The sequence below is a fragment of the Phocoena sinus genome, chromosome X (genome assembly GCF_008692025.1).
Source record: "Phocoena sinus isolate mPhoSin1 chromosome X, mPhoSin1.pri, whole genome shotgun sequence".
NCBI classification, from domain to species: Eukaryota; Metazoa; Chordata; class Mammalia; order Artiodactyla; family Phocoenidae; genus Phocoena; species Phocoena sinus.
Genome location: NC_045784.1, coordinates 92,034,753 through 92,061,243, shown reverse-complemented (window position 1 = coordinate 92,061,243; position 26,491 = coordinate 92,034,753). Strand labels below are relative to the sequence as shown.

The following is a 26,491-nucleotide window of genomic DNA, read 5'->3' as shown; positions in this document are numbered from 1 at the left end:
CAGAGAATCAATATAATTATTGGAGGGGGGAAAGGGGGGTTCAAATGAGTCTTAGCACACAGTTCGAGTAGAAATGGAATAATATGCATTTTTTACCCTCTCACACACATACAAAACATGTACAGATTTATACATATTATAAGTAATGGGGAGCAAGTCTTGGACAATTAAGAGACCACAGAGAAGCAAGATCTACAAGCAAGAATGATTTTACTATTGTTGAGCTGAAGGCTGGTTTTGCTGAAAAGACCCCATGACAGATATTACACCCACCCCATGCACATGTGTCCACCACCATACCTTAGAGAGTCCAAATCTAGACACAAATGCTTTGCTCTTATAATATTTAGCTACTGTGATTCAGTACCTAAGTGAGTGAAAGTGAGAAACAACTTTTTCTGTTCCCTCAGCTACGGTAACCCACCCTGGCCTCCACTGAAGATTTGTCTCACCATGAGGCTCATTTATTAGGGAGATCCCTAGTCTCAGGACAGGTTCTCCTGAAGTCCTAACTCTCCCTAGGGTGACCACAGAAAACCTGCCCTACACTCATGGCCCCCTCACACCCAAGTTACCCACAGATAAGCCCACAGAAGACTAACACAGGCACTCCTCCTCACACACAGTGACACACATTTATAGATACACATAGACGCACACAGATTAAATTCTCAGCCACTCACCCATGCAGAAATACACACACTCGTATATAATGGCACCTACAGATGTATGCAAATATGCCCTCCCAACCCAGTCTCTCATAAAGATATTTCTCCTTCCCTTATACTCATATTCATACTGGTTCAGAAACAGTCAAATGTCCATTGGTAGATAAGTTGAGAGGGTATCTGTTTTGGCAGACAGGAGTGGGTGAGTAGACAAACAACTGGGAGAAGGGTGGTGGCCGAGTGAGAATGGGTGGGTAGATGATAGAGTGACTGAGTAGGAAGAAGGACAAGTGACCAACTATGATAAGATTCTAGAATATCATATTTTCCAACCTGTTGACTCTCGTTGTGGTTTTCCTTTAAATATTCTCCAAGTCTCATATCTCCCTTCTCTTTGGCAATCTTTGGCTCTCTCTGTCTCAGTCTCTCTTTGTGTGTGTGGTGTGTGTATTTTATTTTCCCATAACAAAAAGCTTACTCTAATACCAGGTAATATTTTATAACAACAAGACCCCTGATAGGTAAATGTAACTACATTTAAGAATTATTTGTAGGACTTCCCTGGTGGTCCAGGGATTAAGAATCCGCCTGCCAATGCAGGGGACATGGGTTCAATCCCTGGTTGGGGAACTAAGATCCCACATGTCGCGGGGCAACCAAGCCCGAGACACAACTACTGAGCCCATGTGCTCTAGAGCCTGCGCGCCACAACTAGAGAAGCCTACACACCACAATGAAGAGCCCACGCACCACAAGGAAGAGCCGGCACGCAGCAATGAAAGATCCTGCATGCCGCAGTGAGATCCCACGTGTCGCAACTAAGATCCAATGCAGCCAAAGAAAGAAAGAAAGAAAGAAAGAAATATTTTAAAAAAAGAAACAGACATTTCCAATATCTTAAAAAAAAAGAATTATTTGTAGTAATGAATTTGTGGAAATGTAATGAGATAAAGAAAATGTACTTGTTTATTCCTTTCAGGAAATTCCTCTATTCCCCCTGGTTTTCATCAGCTATATTTTTGGCAGGCTGTGGGCATGGAAATGTGAAGCCATCACTCTCAAAGAGAATTACAATAATCACATCTGATTTATACAGATGTCACCATGGGGTTAGGCAGTTGGAAAATCCAGCAATCAAAATGGATAGGCACCTAAAATTAAGGACATGTCGTACTTTTGCTAACACTGTGGTTTTGAACATTATCAGTAGTTCACAGGAGATTTTTCTCCCCAGACTTCTAAGGTATTCATAATGGTAAGACAGCGTTATATCTTATGATTATGGAAACAAGCTATAGATGCTGGTATACTTACTGCAAATCCATTACAAAGATTTAATTCACTTGGATTTCTTGAGCATATACTATGTGTGCTAGACACTAAGGAAGACATTGGAGAAATAAAAGACACTGTGCCTGGCCCCCAAAGAATTTATGGTAAAACTGGGGTATGTTGGAGCGGCCTTGTGGGATTTTAATTGAGCACTAAAGAATAGGTAGGATTCCTAAGCAGGCCAAGAGAACAGTATGAGTGAAAGTTAAGAGTCAGGAAAGAGAGTAGTATGTTTAGCAGACAGTTAGGTTAGACTGGACAGGTGAAGGTAACATGTTTGAGAGTGGCAGGAAGAAAAGACAACTGGGCAAGCATGAGAACCAAGTTGTACAGAACTTGGAATATTGAGTTGAGATCTGTCACCAATAGAGAGTCACCCAAATTTGACCTCTTTTATAAAGCCACATTTATTAATACAATAATATCAGTCTTTTCTAAGGGGAGGAAGTCATGTGACAATGAAAACTCTAAAATGTGAAGCACTAGAAACGCAACACAGATCATGAACTAAGATATATATTGGGAGTAGTAAATGAAAAGTGATAGAGAAAATAGTTACTCTGATAGGCCTTACAACTGTAATAACTGTCATAAGCACAATTATTCTTTCAAATTGAAGAACCACTGATAGCCTTCTGAAGGATATTTACTAATAGTTAATTTACTATTAACTAAGGATAATAAACTATACTAAGTATCCCAAACCCTCTAGTCCATTTTGAGTACATGTTAAGACGACAGGCTGGCTTCTGGTTATTCTGACCTTTCATCTATAATGTAATGATCTGTTTATTCTTTACTGAACAAATAAATATTAGAGACCACTAATCCTAATCAGGGATTAGTAAAAAAAAAAAAAGTGTAGTTATAAACGCCAACAATGAATCTCCAGAACTAAAAGTACAAACAAACACTGTATCAGTCACTGGCCATAAAGTCAAACCCCTTTCCCTACTCCTGTAGGACTCCCGTGCTCCTCTCAGGGCCAGGGGAGTATACTCAAGGCCATCTCCCCTATAGCTTCTGACAGCTGGCTTTCTCCTTTCTCCTTGGGGAAGAATCAAGCAGATTAAGGGGATAATCCTAAATGCTTTCCTAAATTAAAATTAACTCAAAGAAGTGAGGATATGTGACACTAAAAGTCAGACTTCCTCTCTGCTTAATGCGGAGAACTAATATCCTTTTATACTTGGCACCAAACCAAAGTGACTCCTACCCCCACTCCATCCCCCTCTCACACAAGCAGCACCTCCCTCTCCCCCCTCAAAGCCCAAGATGTTCCAGACAACATAACAAACCACACGGTTGGGAATGATTCATATGTTTCCACTCTCCGTCCAAAAATGAGCAAAGAAGTTTCCACTTAATTTATAATCTGAATTTTCTGCACATTTCCTAAAAACTTAAAGGGGAACGATTCAAAACTTGGCCTCTCTTTCTCCAAAAATTACTGATTAGTTACAGAGTAAAGGATCTTTTGGTAAAATACTTTTGTGTTCCATCTATCCCTGGAGACAAGGACTATAGCTGCACGATGCCAAATATCTAATCAATCATCCAATGTTTTCATGTTTTCGGATGTTTTCAAAAAGCTGGTGCTCTGTAGATACAGGCTTATTCTATCCAGTCTTTTGTTATCTCAACAGTACATATGGATACAGATTTTTCTGTTTGGAATATTTCTCAAGGCCAATGCCTTATTATAGTTCCAACACCTGCAAATATTTGGCAAGAGATTGTTCTACCTCTCCATGTCCCCCACTCTTCCTGCACCCCGCCCCCAACTCTTGCCATTAAAAAACTCTAAGTTTATACTATGTCTTTTCCTTGACGCTGTTAACCGTTTATCTGTGACCCATGAAATGTGCAGTTGCTGGAGCATAAAAGTAAGTTTCAAATCACATTTCATAGGGAAAATTTAGGTCCATAACAAAGTGACAGCAGGCTGCAATAGAAAGCAACTCAGCTCTAGAAGCTGAGTTCCAGTTCCAGTTCTGGGACTTTGACCAAATTGCTTAACCTCTCAAAGCCTCCATTTATACCACTTTAAGGCGTAGGGCTTCAACTAGACCAAGTCCAAGGCCTACCATCTTAGGAGTCTAAGAATTGCAGCCACTAGAGGACATGATACTATACATAGAGAATCCTAAAGACTCTACCAGAAAACTACTAGAGCTAATCAATGAATTTGGTAAAGTAGCAGGATACAAAATTAATGCACAGAAATCTCTGGCATTCCTATACACTAATGGTGAAAAATCTGAAAGAGAAATTAAGGAAACACTCCCATTTTACGATTGCAACAAAAAGAATAAAATACCTAGGAATAAACCTACCTAAGGAGGTAAAACACCTGTACTCAGAAAACTATAAGACACTGATGTAAGAAATCAAAGATGACACAAGCAGATGGAGAGATATGCCATGTTCTTGGATTGGAAGAATCAACATTGTGAAAATGACTCTACTACCCAAAGCAATCTACAGATTCAATGCAATCCCTATCAAACTACCAATGGCATTTTTCACAGAACTAGAACAAAAAATTTCACAATTTGTATGGATACACAAAAGACCCTGAATAGCCAAAGCGATCTTGAGAAAGAAAAATGGAGCTGGAGGAATCAGGCTCCTGGATTTCAGACTACACTACAAAGCTACAGTAATGAAGACAGTATGGTACTGGCACAAAAACAGAAATATAAATCAATGGAACAGGATAGAAAGCCCAGAGATAAACCCACACACCTAGGGTCAACTAATCTATGACAAAGGAGGCAAGGATATACAATGGAGAAAAGACAGGCTCTTCAATAAGTGGTGCTGGGAAAACTGGACAGGTACATTTAAAAATATGAGATTAGAACACTCCCTAACACCATACACAAAAATAAACTCCAAATGGATTAAAGACCTAAATGTAAGGCCGGACACTATAAAACTCTTAGAGGAAAACATAGGAAGAGAACTCCATGACATAAATCACAGCAAGGTCCTTTTTGACCCACCTCCTAGAGAAATGGAAATAAAAACAAAAACAAACAAATGGGACCTAATGAAACTTCAAAGCTTTTGCACAGCAAAGGCAACCATAAACAAGACCAAAAGACAACCCTCAGAATGGGAGAAAATATTTGCAGATGAAGCAACTGACAAAGGATTAATCTCCAAAATACATAAGCAGCTCATGCAGCTCAATATAAAAAAAACAAACCACCCAATCCAAAAATGGGCAGAGACCTAAGTAGACATTTCTCCAAAGAAGATATACAGATTGCCAACAAACACATGAAAGAATGCTCAACATCACTAATCGTTAGAGAAATGCAAATCAAAGCTACAACGAGGTATCACCTCACACCAGTCAGAATGGCCATCATCAAAAAATCTACAAACAAATGCTGGAGAGGTTGTGGAGAAAAGGGAACCCTCTTGCACTGTTGGTAGGAATGTAAATTGATACAGCAACTATGGAGAACAGTATGGAGGTTCCTTAAAATCTAAAAATAGAACTATCATATGACCCAGCAATCCCACTACTGGGCATATACTGTGAGAAAACCATAATTCAAAAAGAGTCATGTACCACAATGTTCATTGCAGCTCTATTTACAACAGCCAGGACATGGAAGCAACCTAAGTGTCCATTGACAGATGAATGCATAAAGAAGATGTGGCACATATATACAGTGGAATATTACTCAGCCATAAAAAGAGACGAAACTGAGTTGTTTGTAGTGAGATGGATGGACCTAGAGTCTGCCATACAGAGTGAAGTAAGTCAGAAAGAGAAAAATAAGTACTGTATGCTAACACATATATATGGAATCTAAAAAAAAATGGTTATGAAGAACCTAGGGGCAGGACAGGAATCAAGATGCAGACATAGAGAATGGACTTGAGGACACGGGAGGGGGAAGGGTAAGCTGGGATGAAGTGAGAGAGTGGCGTGGACATATATACACTACCAAATGTAAAATAGATAGCTAGTGGGAAGCAGCCGCATAGCACAGGGAGACCAGCTCGGTGCTTTGTGACCACCTAGAGGGGTGGGATGGGGGGGTGGGAGGGAGACGCAAGAGGGATGAGATATGGGGATATATGTGTATGTATAGCTGATTCACTTTGTTATACAGCAGAAACTAACACACCATTGTACAGCAATTATACTCCAACAAAGATGTTAAAGAAATAAATAAATAAAAATAAAAAATGGGAAAAAAAAAGAATTGCAGCCACTGAGATTGTTGCTCTGCAGTCTTGATATGAATGAGAATATCACCCTTAGTGAAATCAACAAACATTAAAATTTGTACAAATTTATAAATATTAAATGTAAATAAAAAATCAAAAACAGCACAAACCATTGTCAATGTGACTCTCAATATTGTTTTCAATAAATTACAGAAGGGAAAATGTATCCTATTCTGAGTATTACTGCCCTCACCAACATCATAATTTTTACATATGTTACAATGACTTTTCCATAGCATGGCAAGAGGAAGATCTCCACTCTTTTATTGCCTTCCTTCCATCCCATCTGGGTCTTCCTTCCAGCTTGGCTTATATATCTAGGCCTGATTTTGGAGTGGTAATCTTATTATTCAGTTAAACATTTTATTTTTCTGGAATTTCTGTTAAGTAGCTTCTTAAGAGAAATCAAGCCACATCGCAGACAGGCAATGGGACTAAAACAATTTTGCTGGATCTGACATTTGTTAACATCAACGTGAGGTAGTAGTGCTTTAAAAAAATAGGCACTTAGACTTGCATATCAATACTATGCTGGCACAACAACTTCAGAAAACTCTGGCCACCGAACAGGAACTTCCCAGGCAGAGACTGCAAACAAGCACTTCAAAACGAACACTGGCACAAAATATGATACTGGATTAAATATTTATTGCCTTCAGTTTAAATTTTTAGTTCAGGTATTTGATTATCCCTCCTAACTTCGTGGTACACCGAAGTCCCTTTTTTGGCTGTTTGTTTTGTTTTGCTCTGTTTTTTAAGGCAGGTTTAGAATTAGCCCCCTCTTAAGGGCTTGGTGGCAAATGGTAGTGGCCAGTACCAAAACTTTGCTTATTTAGTGTACTGAGTGTGCAAACACATACACTACTGTCCTCCACAAAAACCTCTCACCTACACAGATACACTCAGACACCTCCACCCACACATACCGGAGACACACCCAACCTTCCCATAGCTATACGCATATATATGCAAATCAGCACATATGCTAATTGTAATACACCTACACGGGTACTCACATACTTAAAAGAAGAGGTAGAAAGATCATGGCAAAGATATATAGGGTACAATATATCACTGTCAGAGGAGAGAGGCTGCTGTTTCTCTGGCCGTACTATTAGTATGAGCCATAGGCTAATTCCCCCAGAACTGGCCAGAGGTGAATGAACGCAAGCAGGTTTGTGCAACAGATGAAACAGGTTCCAGTGAGAGCCTGCAGGCGAGGAGGCTATTTGTCACGAGAAGAGTTTGGAGTTAATTCACTTGTCATATAGAAAAAGTGACCTGGTTTATTAGGGAACTTGCTAACTGTATAACTGGGTATAAAGAGACAAAGTCGTGTAAGGGCTATCTCCCAGATCCCTTACCTTGAGCTTCTCAAACCGATCATTCAGGGACGCGACCTGATGGTCTCGGTGACGCCCCACCAGTTTGCATAAGGCACAGATCAATTGGTCATCAGATACACAGTACATGTTCACTTTCTCATTCTCATGGTCCAGGCAGGTGATCCCTCGAAGATGTGTGTCCGGCACTGGTTCCACCAGGCGGTGGCTGGTGAAAGGTTTCTTATTGGGGTGCGTGGCCCGCAGGCAACGGTCACAGTAGGAGACCTCGCAGGTGATGCATGTTTTCACTGCATCCCTTGGCGGGTCCTGCTCACAAAACTGGCAAGCAATTCGCTCACTAGACATGGCGCTGCTGGGCCTGTAAGTCCTCTCCCGGCGGCTCTCACTTGGGGAATTGGGTCCACTGACGGAAGCCTTCTGGAAGCGGTCAATAATGTTCTGCAGAGTCACATTCCTCTTGAGGCCGTCCAGGCCCCGGTGGTTCAGTGAGATAACATACCTGCACGTAGGACACTGGAAAGCAGTAATGGGTTCAACGGATTCACCAGAGCTGCAGCTCGAGACCAAGATGCGATGGGCACAGCTGAAGCAGAGGCTGTGAGCGCAAGGGAGCAGAAGGGGGTCTTCAAACAACTCTAGGCAGATTGGACAGGTCAATTCAGACTCCAGTGTTTCCATCTTTAGTGAAAATAATCCTGCTGAGGCATTAAGAACCGCAGAGGCTGGGCTTTCACCTGCAAGGAACACGAAGCAAGAGTCATTAAGCATTTCCAAAGGAAATGTGGATGTAGCATAATTACACACTAACCAATGGAGGTTTTACAGGCTGGATTCCCCAGGGATGCTGGAGCAATAGGGAAGTGAGCTGGGAATTAATCAAAAAGCCATTCTCCCCCTTTAAACCTTGTTTTTGACAAATGCCTGGGTTTATTTTCCTGCACTAATAAACAGAAACTAGAGGCCATCTCTGAATCCCGGTTTACTGACTCACATTCCTGTTCCAACTCACCACACTGGTGCGGATCAGTCTCTCACACACCCTCTCCACTGACATCTCTTGTCCTGGACTATGATGCACCTGAGGCCCTGCCAAATTCTCAGTCTCCATTCTCCAATATTGTTCTCTATTTTACTTCCAGTTAAAATACAGAGGCTGCTCCTATTTCACATCTAGTGGAAGGAAAACAAGGCCATATTTGAAACTAACTCTCTAGTTCTTGAAATGATCCCATTCTCAGAGCCTGCATAAAAAGAGAAGAGAGAGCTTTAGAAAAATGTAGTTCTCAGCACAGGATAATAAGTCCTTCAGATGTGTGAACTTGAATTACTTCCTGTTACCACACATGGAAATTTCTGTTCCATCCTATTTCTAGTAAACTGAGTTACTAGAGACAAATAGGAAAAATATTAAAATATAAAAAGTATAAAATATATTTTGTTGGTTTAGAGTGTTAATCTTATTTATAGGAAAGAGAACGGCATCTTTTGCTTTTGAATAACTTTTGTTCATCATCTCACTATCACCGGAGACTCTCATCAGGGCTTGAAAGTTTGATTCCGCCACTGGTATTTGTTCAGGTTTTGTCATCTGTCAGAGACATCTGCATAGCCCTCTCACAGGAAACTTAAATACGGAGTACAATTATATCTTGTGCATAAGTACAATAGATGTATCCCTAAAAGCTGTTTCTAAATCAAACCTTTTAAGTGCACTGAACTAACTAGCTGTTTAATGGAAATCTATAGGAAATTGGACTGTAAAAGTGAAGAATCTTTTTGTAAAACGGTCACTCTCAGTTGGTTTGATAAGTTTAGATGTTTGTATAACCACTTTTTTTAAAAGTGAGGTGTGTGGTATTCTTATTTTACAATTTACAAGAGCTTGGAAATTGTTGGCTAGTATTTTGTAGCTTATAACATCTATCAGCATTCACCTATAGAGATGAAAAAGTAAAACAATTAAAATGTACATATATCATAGAATCTTAGAATTGGAAGAGACTTTAGAGATGATAGATTCCAACTTCCACTCAAGGCAGGAATATTGCCTTTGGTAGTTCCATTGGTCAAATTCAACATGTCCATAAATGAACTTGCTATTCTTCCCTGCCCCCCAAAACAAAACACCTGCTCCTCTTCCAATTTTCCCTATCTGTTGAATGTCACCATCCAAGCCTAGAAACCTAGGAGTTCTCTCACTGAACATGTTTATCACTTCAACCACTTGGTGGTTTCCAGAACATTCTGTTTTATTTCATTCACACATCTGTGTCTCCAGCTAACCGTCCTTGCTCCTTGAGGGCATCAACTATTTCATATTTTTATTCATAGCACAGTGCCTCACACTCACAGAGTATTTAAAAATTGTTAAATGAAGGATCCCTTCAAGTAGAGGAAGTTAAAGAAGGGGCCTAGCATTTATTGAGTACCTCCTGTATTCTGAGTGCCATGTTAAGAACTTTACACACAATATTTCATTAAATTCTATCAGGAAGGCTGTACGGAAGGTACTAATACTATACGCATATTATGGTTGGGAAACTGGGGCTCAGTGTTATTAAGTAAATGAACCAGGAACACACACACCCAGAGCACTGGGGCAGTCTAATGCCAAGGCCTGTGCTCTTTCCCACACACCTTTATTTCAATCATCTCACCTCCTTCACCTGACAAATATCTTGACTATTTACAAGAGGGCTTATAGACACCATGTTTCCACTTCTATTTGTGTCTCTCTGTGTCCCTCTGAGTTTCTCTGAATCTGCCTCTCACTCCTAGTCCCTTTCAGAATCATACCTCTTTCTTCTAGGCCCATCTCCACCTTACTCTGCATTTCTATTACTGCCTCTTCCAGAACTGCAGGTCTGCATTCCTCAGTGTCTGTGTTGGAAGCTACCTGGGAGAATCGAGTAAGGCCTCCTGCCAAAATTATAGTTGGTCAAGATGCATTGCTGATAGACCTGCCTCTGTGTTGTAACCTTTACAAAAACAATTAGAGTACCACAACTCTTCTAAATCTTAGGATCATGCCATATTAATTCTTCTGTACAGAGGAAAAGCTCTGCGAATTTTCCTGCAGTCCTAAAAGTTGTTCCTGAATACGTGAGACACTTGAACCTCACTATGAAACTAAGCTTAGGAAAGCATGCTATGGGTCAGGATTGCCTTGGATAAGGTCAAAATAGGATTTTTAACCAGGGATTCCTGAAACTTCTAGAAATGTTTAAAGGATGCTGTATGTATATCATATATACACTTTCACGGGGAGAGGGTTGTCCATAGCATTCAAAACGTTCTCAAAAGAGTCCTTGGCAGAAAAAAAAGCCAAACATCAGTGCTTTAAAATAACTACCTTAACTGATTTCGGCTGTATAGAGAATAATATAAGATGGTTACACTCTGTTCCTTATGGTAAGTAACTTTTTCTATTATACTGTTTCTATTCTGTTTTATTTTACAATTTCGGGGAACTGAGTATTTTTGCAACTTCTCCAAACATCTGTTCATCTCATCTCTCATTTATGAGGCCACCTTGTTCTGGTCACTCCTAATATTTCAGCATCCTTCAACCTATCTCCCATTTTCCCTACCTCCCTGATTACCTAAGCACATTCCCCCTTTAAATTTATTGTGCTTTTGCCATGTGCCAGGCACAACAACCCTCTAAAAGGCAGGTACTATTTTACAACAACAAAAAAGGTAATGTGTCCAGGGTCACACTTGTTTGCAAGTAGCAAAGTTAAGATTCAAAACCAGATAAAACTGAGAGTCCAAAAATAAACTCATATATTTATGGTCAACTGACTTTTGATAAGGGTTCCAAAACCATTCAACAGGGAAATAATAATCTTTTTGACAAGTGGTTCTGGGATAACCGGATGCCCACGTGCAAAAGGATGAAGTTACAGCCCTACCTCACACTATACATAAAAATTTACTCAAAATGGATCCACAATCTAAATGTAAGCACAGAAACTATAAAACTCTTAGAAGGAAACATAAGTGTAAATCTTCATGAACTTAGGTTAAGCAAGGGTTTCTTAGATGACACCAAATGCACAACTGAAGAAAAAAATAAATTGGACTTCATCAAAATTTAAAACTTCTGTACTATAAATGACACCATCAAAAAAGTGAAAAGACAACTCACAGAATAGGAAAACTATTTGCAGATCATACAGGTCAAGTATCTAGAAATACACAGAACTCTTACAGCTCAACAATAAAAAGGCAAAAAAATATTTTAAATGGCAAAGGATCTGAATAGACATTTCTCCAAAGAAGATATGCAAATGATCAGTAAGCATATGAAAATGTACTCAACATCATTAGCCATTAGGGAAATACAAATCAAAACCACATTGAGATACCACTTTACACTTACTAGGATACCTATAATATTACTTCACACACACTAGGATGGCCATAATTTAAAAACATAGCAAATGTCAGCCAGGATATAGAGAAATTGGGACCCTCATACATTGCTGGTGGGAATGTAAAATGATGCAGCTGCTTTGGGAAATAGTTTGGCAGTTCCTCAAAATGTTAAATGTAGAGTTACCATATGATCCAGAAGAACTGAAGATATGCTCAACTCAAAAACTTGTACACAAATGTTCATAGCAGCAGTATTCACAATAACCAAATGGTGGAAACAATCCAAATGTCCCTCAACCTATGAACAGATAAACAAATGTGGTATGTCCATACAACAGAATATAATTTAGTAAGAAAAAGGAATGAGGTACTGATACATGCTACGACATGGATAATCTTTGAAAACATTATGCTAAGTAAAAGAAGCTAGTCACAAAAGGTCACAGATTATATGATTCCCTTTATAGGAAATGCCCAGAATAGGCAAACCCATAAGAACAGAAAGTAGATTAGTGTTTGTCAGGGGCCTGGGTCGGGGGGCATGGGGGTAGAGGGAATGGAGAGTGGCTGCTAATGGTATGGGTTTTCTCTTGACGATGATGAAAATGTCTAGGATTTAGCAGTGATGATTGCACAGCTTTGTGAATATACTAAAAACCACTGAATTGTACACTTTAAAATGGTGAATATGATGGTATATGGATTTTACCTTAATTTTTAAAACAGATTCAAACCCACAATCCAGAGTGTGAACAAACACCTAACCACTATTCCATACTGTCAACTGTGTAATTATGTACTATTTCTAAACTCTACTGAATTGCTTACCCCTTTCAATTGCTCTTCTAGGTTAGTGATTCCCTGTCTAGGTTTTGCAATACCTGGGATATCTCTAATGATCAATGGGTGTCAGAAAATGATCAGCTCCCAATTTTTTAATTCATTTAAAAATGATAAGACTCCTAAAAAATATTTGACTCCTAGATCACAAAATACCTTTAGGAAGTACAGGAGGAAGTGGTATGACAAAAAATAAAACAATGGCAGTGCTGCAACTTCAAAAAGCTTGTGAATCATTAATCTATGCAGAATTAGAGAATATACTAAGGATAAAGACAGGATGTAAACCTGGTAGAGTGTCACTGAATGACAAGTAATTATGAAGCTTTTGCCAGAAAACACAATGGTTTGTCATAAAAACGCACTGATGAAATGCCTAGGCGGGCAGACCAAATGCCACGTTAAGAAACAAATGCCCACATCCACATCCACTGATTTGTTCCCTTCCATATCATTTAGTTACTGCTGTGTAGTCAAATAAGGATGCTTATGTATTTGCCCTTGTTCTAGTATAAAATTGTTTCTGTATGGCTTATCGTCACCCTGCACCCCCCTTCAGGCTGAGACTCCTGAAAAAAAAAGTTGATGAGAATAAACTTTAAGAAGGTATCATAAGACTGTGTGAGTAGATAGAAATACAAAGGAGGAGTTTTCAATGCAGACGATGAGAATAAAAATAATACATTCTGCACTTACAAAATGAAAGATTGATTTCCGCGTTGCCCTTCAAATCCAATATTCGGTTAACTCTGATCAGAGAGAGAAGTCATGATCTGCACTTGGCAGAATGCTATTATTTCAAGTGTTATTTGAACATAATTAAATGCCTACTTATTTCAACAGCTTATATTCCATCTAGTGTTCATCTTCCAGATCCACGGAACACGGGTCTGGGCTCTCATTACCTCCCTGAGGAGCCACAGTCTCCCTTTCTTCACAGAAAGACCATGAGTGTAAAACCCAACCTGACCCCTGGGCTGTACAATGAGGATTGAGCTGGCTTGTAGGATTTACATTCTTCAGGATATTGACAGTAATGTCCCATGAGCTCTTCCTAAAAACACCAGAAACTGTCTCTCTGCCTTGGAGGATGAGCAAATGAGTCCTGGCTTAGTCTGATGTTCCCTTAACTGTAAAATGTCAGTCAAGTTGGACTAGAATCACCAGACAATCTCTTTAACATGTGTTCCAGCTCTGACATCCTATTATTACAGAGCTCTTGCTATCTGTTACCTCATAGGAAAGACACCTTGGATTACTGAAAACCAGCTCCTCAAGACACAAGTCTTATTTATTAGTGTGACTAGAAAGGCTGACAGGGCTTCCCTGGTGGCGCAGTGGTTGAGAGTCCGCCTGCTGATGCAGGGGACATGGGTTTGTGCCCCGGTCCGGGAAGATCCCACGTGCCGCAGAGCGGCTGGGCCCCTGAGCCATGGCCGCTGAGCCTGTGCATCCGGAGCCTGTGCTCCGCAACGGGAGAGGCCACAACAGTGAGAGGCCCGCATACCAAAAAAGAAAAAGAAAAAGAAAAAGAAAAGAAAAGAAAGGCTGACAAGAGATGGGCATCATCATGAAAGGAACTGGAAATAAACAAAATGCATTACTTACCCTTGGCTAAGCCAAGGTGCCCAAGGACAGTGGCTGGTTTTGCCTGTTGTACTTCAAAGAAGATATAATGGGTGTTCCAGGGGACAACTAAAGGTGAGGAGAGTCCCATGGGAGTACAAACTAATGACAACACCTTTTGGAAGAAAAGGAAGACAACCAAATCCTAGAATACTATTAGTAGGAAAAGACCTCTTTAATTTCAGAAATGATCATTTGGGAACATAAAAGGCAACCAATGCATAGAATTCTCACCCTAAAAAGATAGACTGAAAACAGAAACCCAGAAAAAAGAGGCAGGTGGTCAGTAAGCATAATTAATAATAACAGTCACCTTACATTTGTGTACCAGTTTTACACTTTTCAAATGGTTCCAAAGCCACTATCTCATTTGATCCTCACAACAGAGCCTGGTTGTCGTCCTAGCTCTAAACTGAATTAGCTGAGTGATCCCAAGTAAGACATTTAAACTGTTTGGGCCACAGCCTCCTCATCTGTCAAATGAAAAATACCTGCCCTACCCATCTCACAGGCTCTTGTGAGGATCAGATGAGAATAAAATAAAACTATTAACTTGCTTTAAAAATACAGATATTCTCAACACACATTCACAGATGACAGATACAGGGCAAGTTATTAAGGAAATAGCACATGTTTGGAAATTCACCCCAAATGCATGGTTGACATAATGGAGGACAATTACACTCCCCCACAACTTTTCTGGAGGGCCATGAGTCTTCTTGTGGTATTTATTATGCTCATATGTCTCCCCTGTTAGACTGGAGTCCCCTGCAAAGGGAAGAACTGTCTCTCTTCTTTTTTCTTAAGCTTTTATCACACACAGGGTGAGCTCAGGACTGGAGGTTGATTACCGATTGACAGCACCAGAGCCAGTTCCTGTCTAATAGGTTATTAAAGCCTACTTAATATTTTACAGTACATGGATTTAATGATTTTTTTAATGACTTGAGACCTATACTTTTTTTTAAAGATGGTTTTGATGTGAACCATTTTTAAAGTCTTTATTGAATTTGTTGCAATGTTGCTTCTGTTCCATGTCTTGGCCTTTTGGCCCCAAGGCATGTGGGATCCCAGCTCCCCCACCAGGGATCCAACCCATACCCCCTGCATTGGAAGGCGAAGTCTCATCAACCAGGGAAGTTCCTTAATGATCTTTTTTTTTTTTTTAATAATTAGCTCCTAAATCCAGCCTTTGGCTATTTTATACAATATAGTCATCATAAACATTAAAAGGAATATCACAATAGCAGAACTAAAAGTCCTAGATCTGCTACAAACACAATAGATTAATCTAAGTAACCAAGAAACAGATTTACCAAGGTAACACATGATAATTGTCACAAATCATTAAGTATAATTCATAACACCTTTATCTTAATGCCAATTACACTAGCAGTTTCCAGATTGGAGAACAAACTTAATTTACCTACTGCTACCAGCACAGCTTTCCATCTATTCTAGGACTGCTTTTCCCAGTCTGTTACCCAATAAAATATTTGTAAATTTTTTAATGTTCAGTGCCCCCCCCATATGAGCAGTCATCTCTACTTCTACAGAATAAAATTGGCAATATATGTATGTAGGGCATGCTGTTGAGTGTTAGGCTGAGAGGACCCCAAGTTCAGGTCAGAGACAAGGGACAGAGAACAGAAGCCTATTTGAAATCAAGCTTCTACTCCCCTGGGAACCACATGGATCTTAGCAACACTGAACAAAGGGCTATAGACAAAGCGATGGAGGATTCTGGACCGTAAACCATTTTTCTATCTCTGGGCTGTATACATTCAGACATGTCACTGTCCTGCATTAGCACTGTCTACCATGCCCATACATTATACCCCTAACTGGGAAAACTGTAAATACCGGGATTTTCTGTTTCAGGAGGATTTTAGGTTATATAATGAATTTGTTATCAGATCTTCTGGTCTCTGTAAGAGGAAGATTCAGAGACTGGGGATGCTGTTCATCAACTAGAGGAGTCTGACCTGCAGGAAAGAGTCTGAGACAAAGCCCAAGGTCAGGCAGTCAGAGCTCTGCAGGGAGAAAAGAACCCAAGTAGAACAAGTCTTCCTAAGGATACTTTGCTAACCCACTTAGGCAGAACCAACACCCTTATTATGTATTCAGTTGAACCCAACACAGAGAAGGGAGTAGTGGATGTTGGCACATTACTCAAAATCCCTCCACCACCCATACTTTAACCATCTAGTAGTCTTAGCAGCTTACAGGATTTCTAAGGGCAATGCAGGAGCTGGGAGATTGTCAAAAAGAATATGTCTGGCTGTGATCATGGAGAAGGGGAAGATGGAAAAAGAGAAACTGTAGAAAGAGCCACAAACCTCCAGTGCCCACAGAAGACTCTTAGCAGAGTTTTAATTCATGAAAATGGAGACAGAAACATATATTGATCCTTGGAAGAGAGGGGAAATAAAAAGAGGGCTAGCAGCCCGTACAGAGGGGATCATTGGAGTTGGAACTTCTTGTCTCAACACCACTCATCTGGTCTTCTCACATGTTAGCATGATCCAACACACTGGTTGAGAAACACTTTTCTAGTCTATTTTTCACACTGCTCAGTGATGAACACAATGTTTGTTGAGAGACCTGAAATACAGACATTAGCACAACACCACCTTGGTGCCCAAATTTCATTCATCAAAAAGTGAACAACTGTGAACTCTTCTGAACTGTCGTATATCCAGTATCAACATGTTACATGTCATATCTTGGTGACGCAATGCTCTAAGTCAAGGCACTCAGCCTAAGTAAGGAGGTGCTTCACAAACACAGTACCACATGTTCCCCTTTTGCACAGAAGAGAAGACCACAAACTTAATGCTAACTGGAAATGGAACACCCCCTGGCCTCCACTAGCAGCAGAGGACCATGGCCTAACAGCTAGGACTTACCAAGACCCACAGAGACTGAATGACACACACACACAAGGCCAAGCAGGTACCTCTGAGAACAGCCATTTGAGACACATTCTGTGCCTCCGCCCTGTCTTCACCTCCTTTTTAGGGCTGTCTGTCCCTGTTGGGAAAGAGAGAACCTGAGTACTAAGGGACAGAGTCAAGGGAGGACATTCTCTCCTCTTCACCAAGTAGCAAAGACATACTCCTTTTGCAGTTTCCTTCTCAACTGTCATGGTGTCAGCAGATTTCATGGGAGGAGGGATGAGGGAATGGACAGGCTCACTACCCACAGCAATTTTTGGACGCTATTATGAGACTCCACTGGCACTGCTTTAGGATATACAAGTTTGAGCAAGTTGCCCTGCACTTAGAGGAGGGATTAACTAAACCAATTTCACCTAAATCAGTTTGCACTGTTCAGATGATATGTTCATGAAGCAAGCGAGTCATTCTGATTTGCAGCAGTACTTCCCCGGGGGGTGGCCTTGCAAGGTACAACATGCTAGATGAGGAGTCTAGTAGTCATGAAAGTAAATGGGAGGGAAACAATTGCTCCTTCATGTCCCTATAGCCTCTACCCCTGCCCTGCACAGCCCCTCCCTGGTCTAATCCCGGAGCTGCAAGTAAGGAGGTAGGCCTTAAACAAGCAGGAGGCCAAGATACAAAGCCAAGGCTGCGGCCTTAGACCAGTCAACAGAGGATTCTGCATGCTGTAGGTGCTTTTAATAAATATTGTTGACTCACCACTGCTAGATGCTAATCATGCTCAGATAGCCATGACTAAAATTATTTATGCCACTTTTCAGTAGAAATTAACTACCTGACCCCATATGGGCTAAAAATTAGTGAGGTTATGTTTTCAAATGAGTCTGACTCAGATTGTTAGGTTGGAGTACATTAGATATGATTCAAGCCTTAGTGTAAAATAATCACCAATTACTCTGTATGCCTACTTTTATGTATGTTTTCATTCAGTTGCATGTGCACGAGAGGAAAAAAAAAGAAACAGACTTAGGACCAAAGTAGAGTGATATATTTGGCTCCCAAGGGGATTAATAACGGCAAGTGAGGGTTGCCAGTAAACTAGGGTTGCTACTTACACCCAATCTATTACCCCAATAAAAGGTAAATGAAGAACTTTCTTCGAAAAGTATAGTGCTGAGAGTTTATAGAACCCTTTCATCTTCAAAGGGCCTTGCCAAGACTCACAATAGCCAGTACAAAATATGATGCCTTTCATACAAGTGAAAGGTCATAGGAATGTCCTAAGGCCACAAAGCCAATGCAACATCAGATTTGGGAATGAACTCTCTGATCTGCTTGGCTCCTAGACTTGTATTTCAAGCACATAAATCAAGTTGTGAGCAACAATCAGGAGAGATCTAATTTACATTATATATCTGCATTAAGTTAATTGATTGGACAGGAATATAGAAAAATAGCAAAGACTCTTCCCCCCCACCCAAGGCAGTGATCAGTGGAGAGAAGTGAAAAGGGGCATGTGAGGGTTAGGGGTAACCAGCCCGGGTAGAGTACGGAGGGAGCCTCCCTATTCAGCATTTCCCTTCTTTTGGAACATTGCCAGAGAACTGATTAGAGTACTGGGAGGGAACAGAATGGGGTTAAAGGCAGACCTCTTGGCCCAATTTGAGAATCTGAAGAATCAACTCACACACAGTAGTACTTGTCTATTTACATAGCCTCTAATATATTCCTTTATAAGGGCTCCTCTTCACAAACAACCATCACCATCCACCGTCCCCACACTCAGAAACCCTCAAAAAGGCAAAGTGGTTCACAAGCCAGAGGCTGCATGGCTGGGAGGCTGGGAGTGCACAGATTGATGGGGAGGAGTCCAGGGGACGGGTGGTTGGTGGGAGATTCGGGTGGGCAGGTAGACGTGTGACGACCACGTAGGAAGAAGGCGAGTGAGCGTGAAGGCGGGTAGGGGAGTGTGGAAGAGAGAAAGTGAAGAACCTAAGGACCCCAGGATCCCAATTTCCTGCTCCGAGAAGAAACACCTCCAAGAAATGCGCTGCATACGAAATGCTAAGTAACCTAATACTTATCACCGAAAATGTTTCTGTAAATCTACTCCGCCGTTATTTACTTAATTCTTACGAGCCAGGAATGGAAAAACCCCACCTCTCCCGGGTTCAGTCGCAGCCTGTCCTGGGCACCTATAAGTTTTCCCTCTCCCCCACTGAGCTGCTTTCACAGCTAGGCCAGAAATAAGGAACCACCCAGACGGAGACTCGAGGATCGCTCCCCCGGCAGCAAAGGGATTAAGTTTCGCCGGGCCTTCCTGCGGGCAGGCTGTCCGCAGCAACCGGCTGCCGCAGCAGCCACCGCCGGGCAGCCGAGGGGCGCCGCCCGGGCCGAGGAGGCTGCCGGCCGCGGGAGCGTGGGAAGGCGGCGGTGCCCTTTCCCAGACTAGCACCCAGGCTCCAGGAGAGCCGCTCGAGGGGCCGCACCCGGCCCCACCGGGCTGCGCGGGAGGCCGCGGACCCGCCCCCGCCCCGCATCGCGGAGTGCAAACTCCGTCCCAGGAGGGCAGCGACTGGTGCCCGGGCCCCAGCGGCGCAACGGGAAGCCAGGGCCGGGCCGGGGCGCCCTCCGTCGCCGCCGCCACCTCGAGCCTCGCGGGCCCCGTCATCACGCCCCGCCGAGCCCCGGAGCAGCCTTCTGCCCGCGCCGGGCCCCGGCCGCACCTGAGACGGGGCCCGAGCCGGGGCCGAGCCCTGCGCCTGCGGTGGCGCTCGGCCCCCGGGGCCGCGGCGAGGGGGCGCGTTTTACCCAGAGCATTCCCGGCTGCCGGCCATGTCCTCGGCGCGCCCGAGGGCGCCGGGTGCTCGCCTGCCTCCTGCGCGAACTGGCTCGGGCTCCGGCGCGAGCTCCCCGGCCGCCGCCGCCGCTGCCGCCGTTGCCGTCGCCGCTCTAGGCCGCCGCCCGCCTTCGCCGCCGCCGCCGCCGCGCAGCAGCCGGGATCCGCCCGCCCGCGCGCCCCGCCGGGGACAGCACAGCTGCCGCCCAGCTACCGCGGCTGGGTCTCCCGAGCCAAACTTGGAGTTTTCGCTCCTCAGTCCAGGGGCAGCACCATGACACCGCGGCAGCACCACACTGTCATTTCCGCCGCCGCAGAAGGAGGGGAAAAAAAGGCAATCCTGACGAAAAGGGGGATGGGGTGGGGGCGAACCGGGCTGGGACTGCCGCCCCGAGGGAGCTCTGGGAAGGGCCCGGCAGCACGGTGCTCGGCCACCTTCCCCGGCTCACCTTCTGCCACCCCCGCCGCTCCCAGCTCCCCCTGCCCCTCCTCTGGAGGCGCGTTTACATGTTTTCTCCCCTGGCAGGAGTGACCGGAGAAACCTGAGCGAGCAAAGGCAGCGGGTGGGTGGGGTTCGGGCTACTACTGTACCTACCAGCTGATTCCAGCAGCCTTTTCTCCAGCGCCCTGTCATCTTGAAGGAAGACACACGGAGAGGGGCCTGAACGGGTGTGTGTGAGTGTGTGTGTGTGTGTGTGTGTGTGTGTAAGTAAGAGAGAGAGCGCGAGAGCAGAATGTGTGTGAAATGCAGAAGGAAGGCTCTGGCCAAACTCTTCTCCCAGCCGCCAAGCCCCTGGTCCCACAAACCCCCAGGTTAGAACAACGAAAAGGCGGTTGCAACCGGCAGTGAGAAAAGAGTGCCTAGGTCCACCGCACAGGTCCTCGGGCGAAGCTGCTCTATGCAAAGTTAACTACAGAGTAAAACAAAAATAGTGGAGGAGACAGAAAAGGGCAGACAATTGAAGGAAACCCAACCCCTCTTTCTTTTTACAAAGGGAGAATGGCTGTGTTTTATTGGCCTTGGGCAGAAGTTGTGGGGATGGATTAAAGCCACCAAAATTTAAAAACAAAACAAAAAAAAATGGGAGAGAGAATACGGCTTCATTTACACATTCAAATCCTTGATGGACAAAACAAGAGGGTCGTTAATAAGAGGACAATGGGACAGATGCCAGCCATACAGGTATTCAATGTCCCTAATAAGCTAATTGGTCCATCTGGAACCCAGAAGCGCTTATTGGTCTGGAGTCAGCCCTTGAGCTGACCTGTCATTGTCTCAGAGACCACTGCCCCACTCACGAGGAGGGTGGGAGAGGGAAGGAGGAGGCCCCAGAGGAGATTCTGGAAGGGGAGAAAAAGGGGAGATGAAAGGGAAAGAAGTGAGAAAATGGGAGGAAACAACCCTCTCTCACATAGGCCTCCCATTACCTTCCATGGGAATGATTCCAGAAAAATTAAGGTAATTCTGGGTGTATCCCATCAGAGAACCAATAGTAATTAGCCAACACCCCTGTAAAACAATGTGCTAGGACTTCCCTGGTGGTGCAGTGGTTAAGAATCTGCCTGACAATGCAGGAGACAAGGGGTTCGAGCCCTGGTCCGGGAAGATCTCACATGCCGCGGAGCAACTAAGTCTGTGCGCCACAACTACTGAGCCTGCGCTCTAGAGCCCGCGAGGCTGTGCTCAGCAACAAAAGAAGCCACGGCAATGAGAAGCCTGCGTACCACAACGAAGACCCAAGGCAGCCAAAAATAAATAAATAAATTTATTTAAAAACAAAACAAAACGATGTGCTAGAGTACTGAGGTGGAAAGGAAGGCAAAAATCACAACCAAGCTATCCTGATGAAAGTCTGGCCCTAAGAGAAGTAAAAGAGTCACACCAAAAGCACAGGCAAAAATAGACAAGTGGGACTACATCGAACTTAAAATTTTCTGTGCAACAGGAGAATCAACAGTGAAAAGGCAAGAAAGGAGAGAAAATATTTGCAAACCATGTATCTGATAAGGGGTTAATGTGTAAAGAACCCCTACAGCCCAATAACAAAATAAGTAACACAATTTAAAAATGGGCAAAGGGGCTTCCCTGGTGGTGCAGTGGTTGAGAGTCCGCCTGCCGATACAGGGGCCACGAGTTCGTGCCCTGGTCCAGGAAGATCCCACATGTCGCGGAGCGGCTGGGCCTGTGAGCCATGGCCACTGAGCCTGCGCGTCGGGAGCCTGTGCTCCGCAAAGGGAGAGGCCACAACAGTGAGAGGCCCGCATACCGCTATAAATAAATAAATAAATAAATTTTTTAAATGGGCAAAGGACTTGAATAGACATTTCTCCAAAGAAGATATACAAATGGCTAACAAGCATATGAAAAGATACTCAACATCACTATTCATCAGGGAAATGCAAACTAAAACCACAATAAGATATCATCTCACACCTGTTAGTCTGACCAGTATTAAAAAAACAAAAAAACAAAAAACAAAATAGTAAGTGTTGGTGAGGATGTGGAGAAATTGGAACACTGTACACAGTTGGTGGGAATGTAAAATGGTGCAACTGCTATGGAAAACAGTAAGGAGGTTCCTCAAAAAATTAAAAATAGAACTACCATATGATACAGCGATCCCACTTCTGGAAATATATATGAAAGAATTGAAATCAGACTCTCAAAGAGATATTTGCACCCCCATGTTCATTGCAGCATTATTCACAATAACGAGAATTAACAGCAACCTGAATATCCATGCAGAGATGAATGGATAAAGAAAATGTGGCATATACATTCAGCGTATATGCACTGAATATGGCATATACGTTCTGCCTTAGAAAAGAGGGAAATCCTATCATATGCTATGACATGGATGAACCTTGAGGATAAATATGCTAAGTGAAATAAGCCAGTCACAGAAGGACAAATATTGTATGATGCCACTTATAGGAGGTACCAAAAGTAGTCAAACTCATAGAAACAGAAAGCAGAATGGTGCACGCTAGGGACTGGGGGGAAGGGGAGGGAAGGAGTTGTTTTGTGGATGTAGAGTTTCAGTCATGCAGGACTGGGGTGAGGGGCTCTGGGGAATCTGTTGCACGACAATGTGCATGTGGGTGACAATATGGTATTGTACACTTAGAAATTGTTAGGAGGGTGAATTTTATGTGATATGCTTTTTGCCACAATAAAAAATTAATTTAAAAAAATTGAGTCAGGGCTTCCCTGGTGGCGCAGTGGTTGAGAGTCCGCCTGCCGATGCAGGGGACACGGGTTCGTGCCCCGGTCCGGGAAGATCCCACATGCCGCGGAGCGGCTGGGCCCGTGAGCCATGGCCGCTGAGCCTGCGCGTCCGGAGCCTGTGCTCCGCGACGGGAGAGGCCACGACAGTGAGAGGCCCGCGTACAGCAAAAAAAAAAAAAAAATTGAGTCAGAAATAAAATGATCCTAGCATAACAGAAGTGTATGTATAACAATTATATATATATGTATTATATATATTTATATATCGCAGATATTAAGTGAAAAGAGCAAGCTGTGTATGGTTTGCTACTACTGTGTAAAAAAGGGGGGAAGGTATATGTCTGTCCATGTGTGCTTGTATGCGCACAGACTCTTCAGTAAAGATACGTAAGAAACTGATTACCTGGTTCCCTGGGAGTCAAGCATAGGAGAAGTATTTAACATTGTATCTGCCCTTTTGTATTGTTTGAATTTTTTTACAATGTTTGTGTATTACCTTTTCAAAAACAATTTTGCAAGAAAGAGGAGCATAGAGACAGAAAATAGAATAGAGGTTACCAGGGATTGAGGGGAGGGGAGAATGGGGGCATACTCTTTAATGGTTACAGAGTTTTTATTTTGGATGATGGAAAAAGTTCTGGAACTGAATAGTGGTGATGGTTAAACAACATTGTGAATGTACTTAATACCACTGAATTGTACATTCAAAATTGGTTAAAATGGTAATTTTTACGTTATGTACATTTTGCCACAATAAAACAAATTTTAAAAAGAACAAGGAGGTATACAGAACAGGTAGAGCTTATTGTATTTGTGTAAGAAAATAGATGTATGTATATGCCAGTAAATGCATAGAAAGTAACCTGGAAGCACAGTGTAAAATAGTGTGAGCCTAGAATTGTGGTGGATGTTGAGGGGATCGTTCAGGTTTTATTTTCAAGGTAGTTTTTTAAAAATATATTTATTTATTTATTTGGCTGTGCTGGGTCTTAGTTGCTGCACGTGGGATCTTTAGTTGTGGCATGCGAACTCTTAGTTGCTGCATATAGGATCTGGTTCCCTGACCAGGGATTGAACCCAGGCCCCCTGCATTGGGAGCATGGAGTCTTAGCCACGGGACCACCAGGGAAGTCCCCAGGTTTGATTCTATATATGTTATAACTGTTTGAATATTCTACAATGAGAATTTCTTTTGTAGTTAATTTTTTTTTAAGATATGTCTCCAAAAATCCCAAAGTTGAGTCAGAAGTCAATTGACCCCTGAGAATTCTTTAACCTCACTTGATATGATCCCTACAGAGAGCTGGAGAATTTTCTAAAATGTGAAGAAATGACCACTTTCATCATAGACACACCGGAAGCAAGCTAGCTGGCTCTTGGCAGAACTGTCACTTAAAGGAGACTTGCTTTTAATGGCTTTTATTGTCCTTTAGAAACCACCCTTTCCTTTACTTTTTAGCAGTCTCCCCTCCGCCTGAGCTTCCAGTGCTTTCAAGCTATTCCCTGGCTTACCAGAGCTCTATACAGAGTGCCCCAAACCCATCTTCCCTCCCCGAGCAGCAGCCCATATTCTGGACCTTTCCTTTTCCTTCCTCAAAGCTTAACACTGCTTCTGGGTTCCTTTCACAAAGGACCTTACTGATTAAGGATTTCAATCAACTAATTTGAACTAAATGTTAATAACTTCATTTGTCTCTGTAGATAATGTTTTAATTTTAACAGAGGGCTTCAATGTATTAACTCAAAGCAATGACGAATAGCGTGGGTGGATGGGGATAGGGGTAGGGAGATTTTGCTAATCACATCACATAAGCAGCTGCTTTGAAAATATCCCCACTTTCAGTGCTTTTATGCAAATTATCGCTGTAAATGTATTAAAGTAAATGTTTTGTATTTGGCAGGAGATGCAAAATCGGCTGGGAGTATGGGATGAAATTATTTGTTTATAATTATTTAATGGTTACCTTTGTATATAACATGTGTTGATCCTATTAGCAGAGTAAATCAGGCCCATGGCAAAAAAAAAAAAAAGACGATTGACAGATTCAGCTTGAGGTGTTTAATTGAATTAATCTGAGGCAGACTCAGGACACCAGAGTCCGAGAGTATGAAAGGGACAGCTCATGGGCTCTTTTTTTCTAACTACAAATAGGGGGGCAGGGTAGGCAGGGGAACGCTCCAGATACTTTCTACAGAGAGAAGCACAGAACCCAGTCTGTTTCAGAAGGAAAAAAATCACAGAAGGGAGATTTTGTTGCCCAAGAGCATTGTTGCTTCTGCAGAAGGGAACCTTCATGCTGCTCTCAAAAGAAGCAGCTAGTTGTCTGAAATCCAGAGGTTGACTGAAGGCTTTTCTAACCAGGGGGCTCTTAACAGGATGGTGAAAAGTACTTTGGCACGGGCTCATCAATAAGACATTGTTCTAAAACCAGTTGTGAACAGGCCGTGTTCAAAATAAATACATTCCCAGTATGAAGAAATGGCATGCTTCTGGTATTTCTTATTCACTTTTGATCTATAGTTTGGTATCGCTTTCATTAATTTTGTAATTTATCTGAATTATTGTGTTTGTTACAATGAACACATCTGTTTGAAATCTATAGTATATTGGTAAATATTTCCCTAGAGCTTTCTTTTTTTAAGTTTTCTTTTTTAAAAATTTATTTTATTTATTTATTTTTGGCTGCGTTGGGTCTTCGTTGCTGCGCGTGGGCTTTCTCTACTTGTGGTGAGCGGGGGCTCCTCTTCATTGCCGTGCGTGGGCTTCTCATTGCGGTGGCTTCTCTTGTTGCGGAGCACGGGCTCTAGGCACGCGGGCTTCAGTAGGTGTGACACATGGGCTCAGTAGTTGTGGCTCACGGGCTTCCTAGAGCTTTAATCTTTAGGGCCAAGCCTAAACCTTCTGGCTCACCGTGACTTCCTAACCAGCGCACCGGGTCACTTAGGGTCTAGTTTCTGTGACTTCACATCCTCCAGGTTTTTCTCCCATCTCACTGCCTCTTCCTCGGGATCTGTTGCTTCCTCCTCCTGCTCTTCAACCTCTGAAGGTTGGTGTGAGCCAAGCCTTGGTCCTTGGC

At 42.7% G+C, this 26,491-nt stretch overlaps 1 protein-coding gene across 3 annotated transcripts in view; it reads right to left on the bottom strand.

The window, feature by feature from the left end:
* Positions 1-20,920, bottom strand: part of MID2 (midline 2) — a 104,744-nt gene extending 83,824 nt beyond the window's left edge. Inside the window, exons 1-2 of one of the 3 annotated variants that reach the window (XM_032620925.1) lie at positions 20,781-20,920; positions 7,619-8,334 (exon numbers count right to left, since the gene is read on the bottom strand). In XM_032620925.1, coding sequence (XP_032476816.1) covers positions 7,619-8,278 — 660 coding nt within the window. In that variant the 5' untranslated portion in view covers positions 8,279-8,334; positions 20,781-20,920. Of the gene's footprint in view, positions 1-7,618; positions 8,335-20,157; positions 20,501-20,780 lie in introns of those variants that run through there. The other 2 variants (XM_032620923.1, XM_032620924.1) reach the window with 2 other exon arrangements.
* Positions 20,921-26,491: the final 5,571 nt, after the last annotated feature.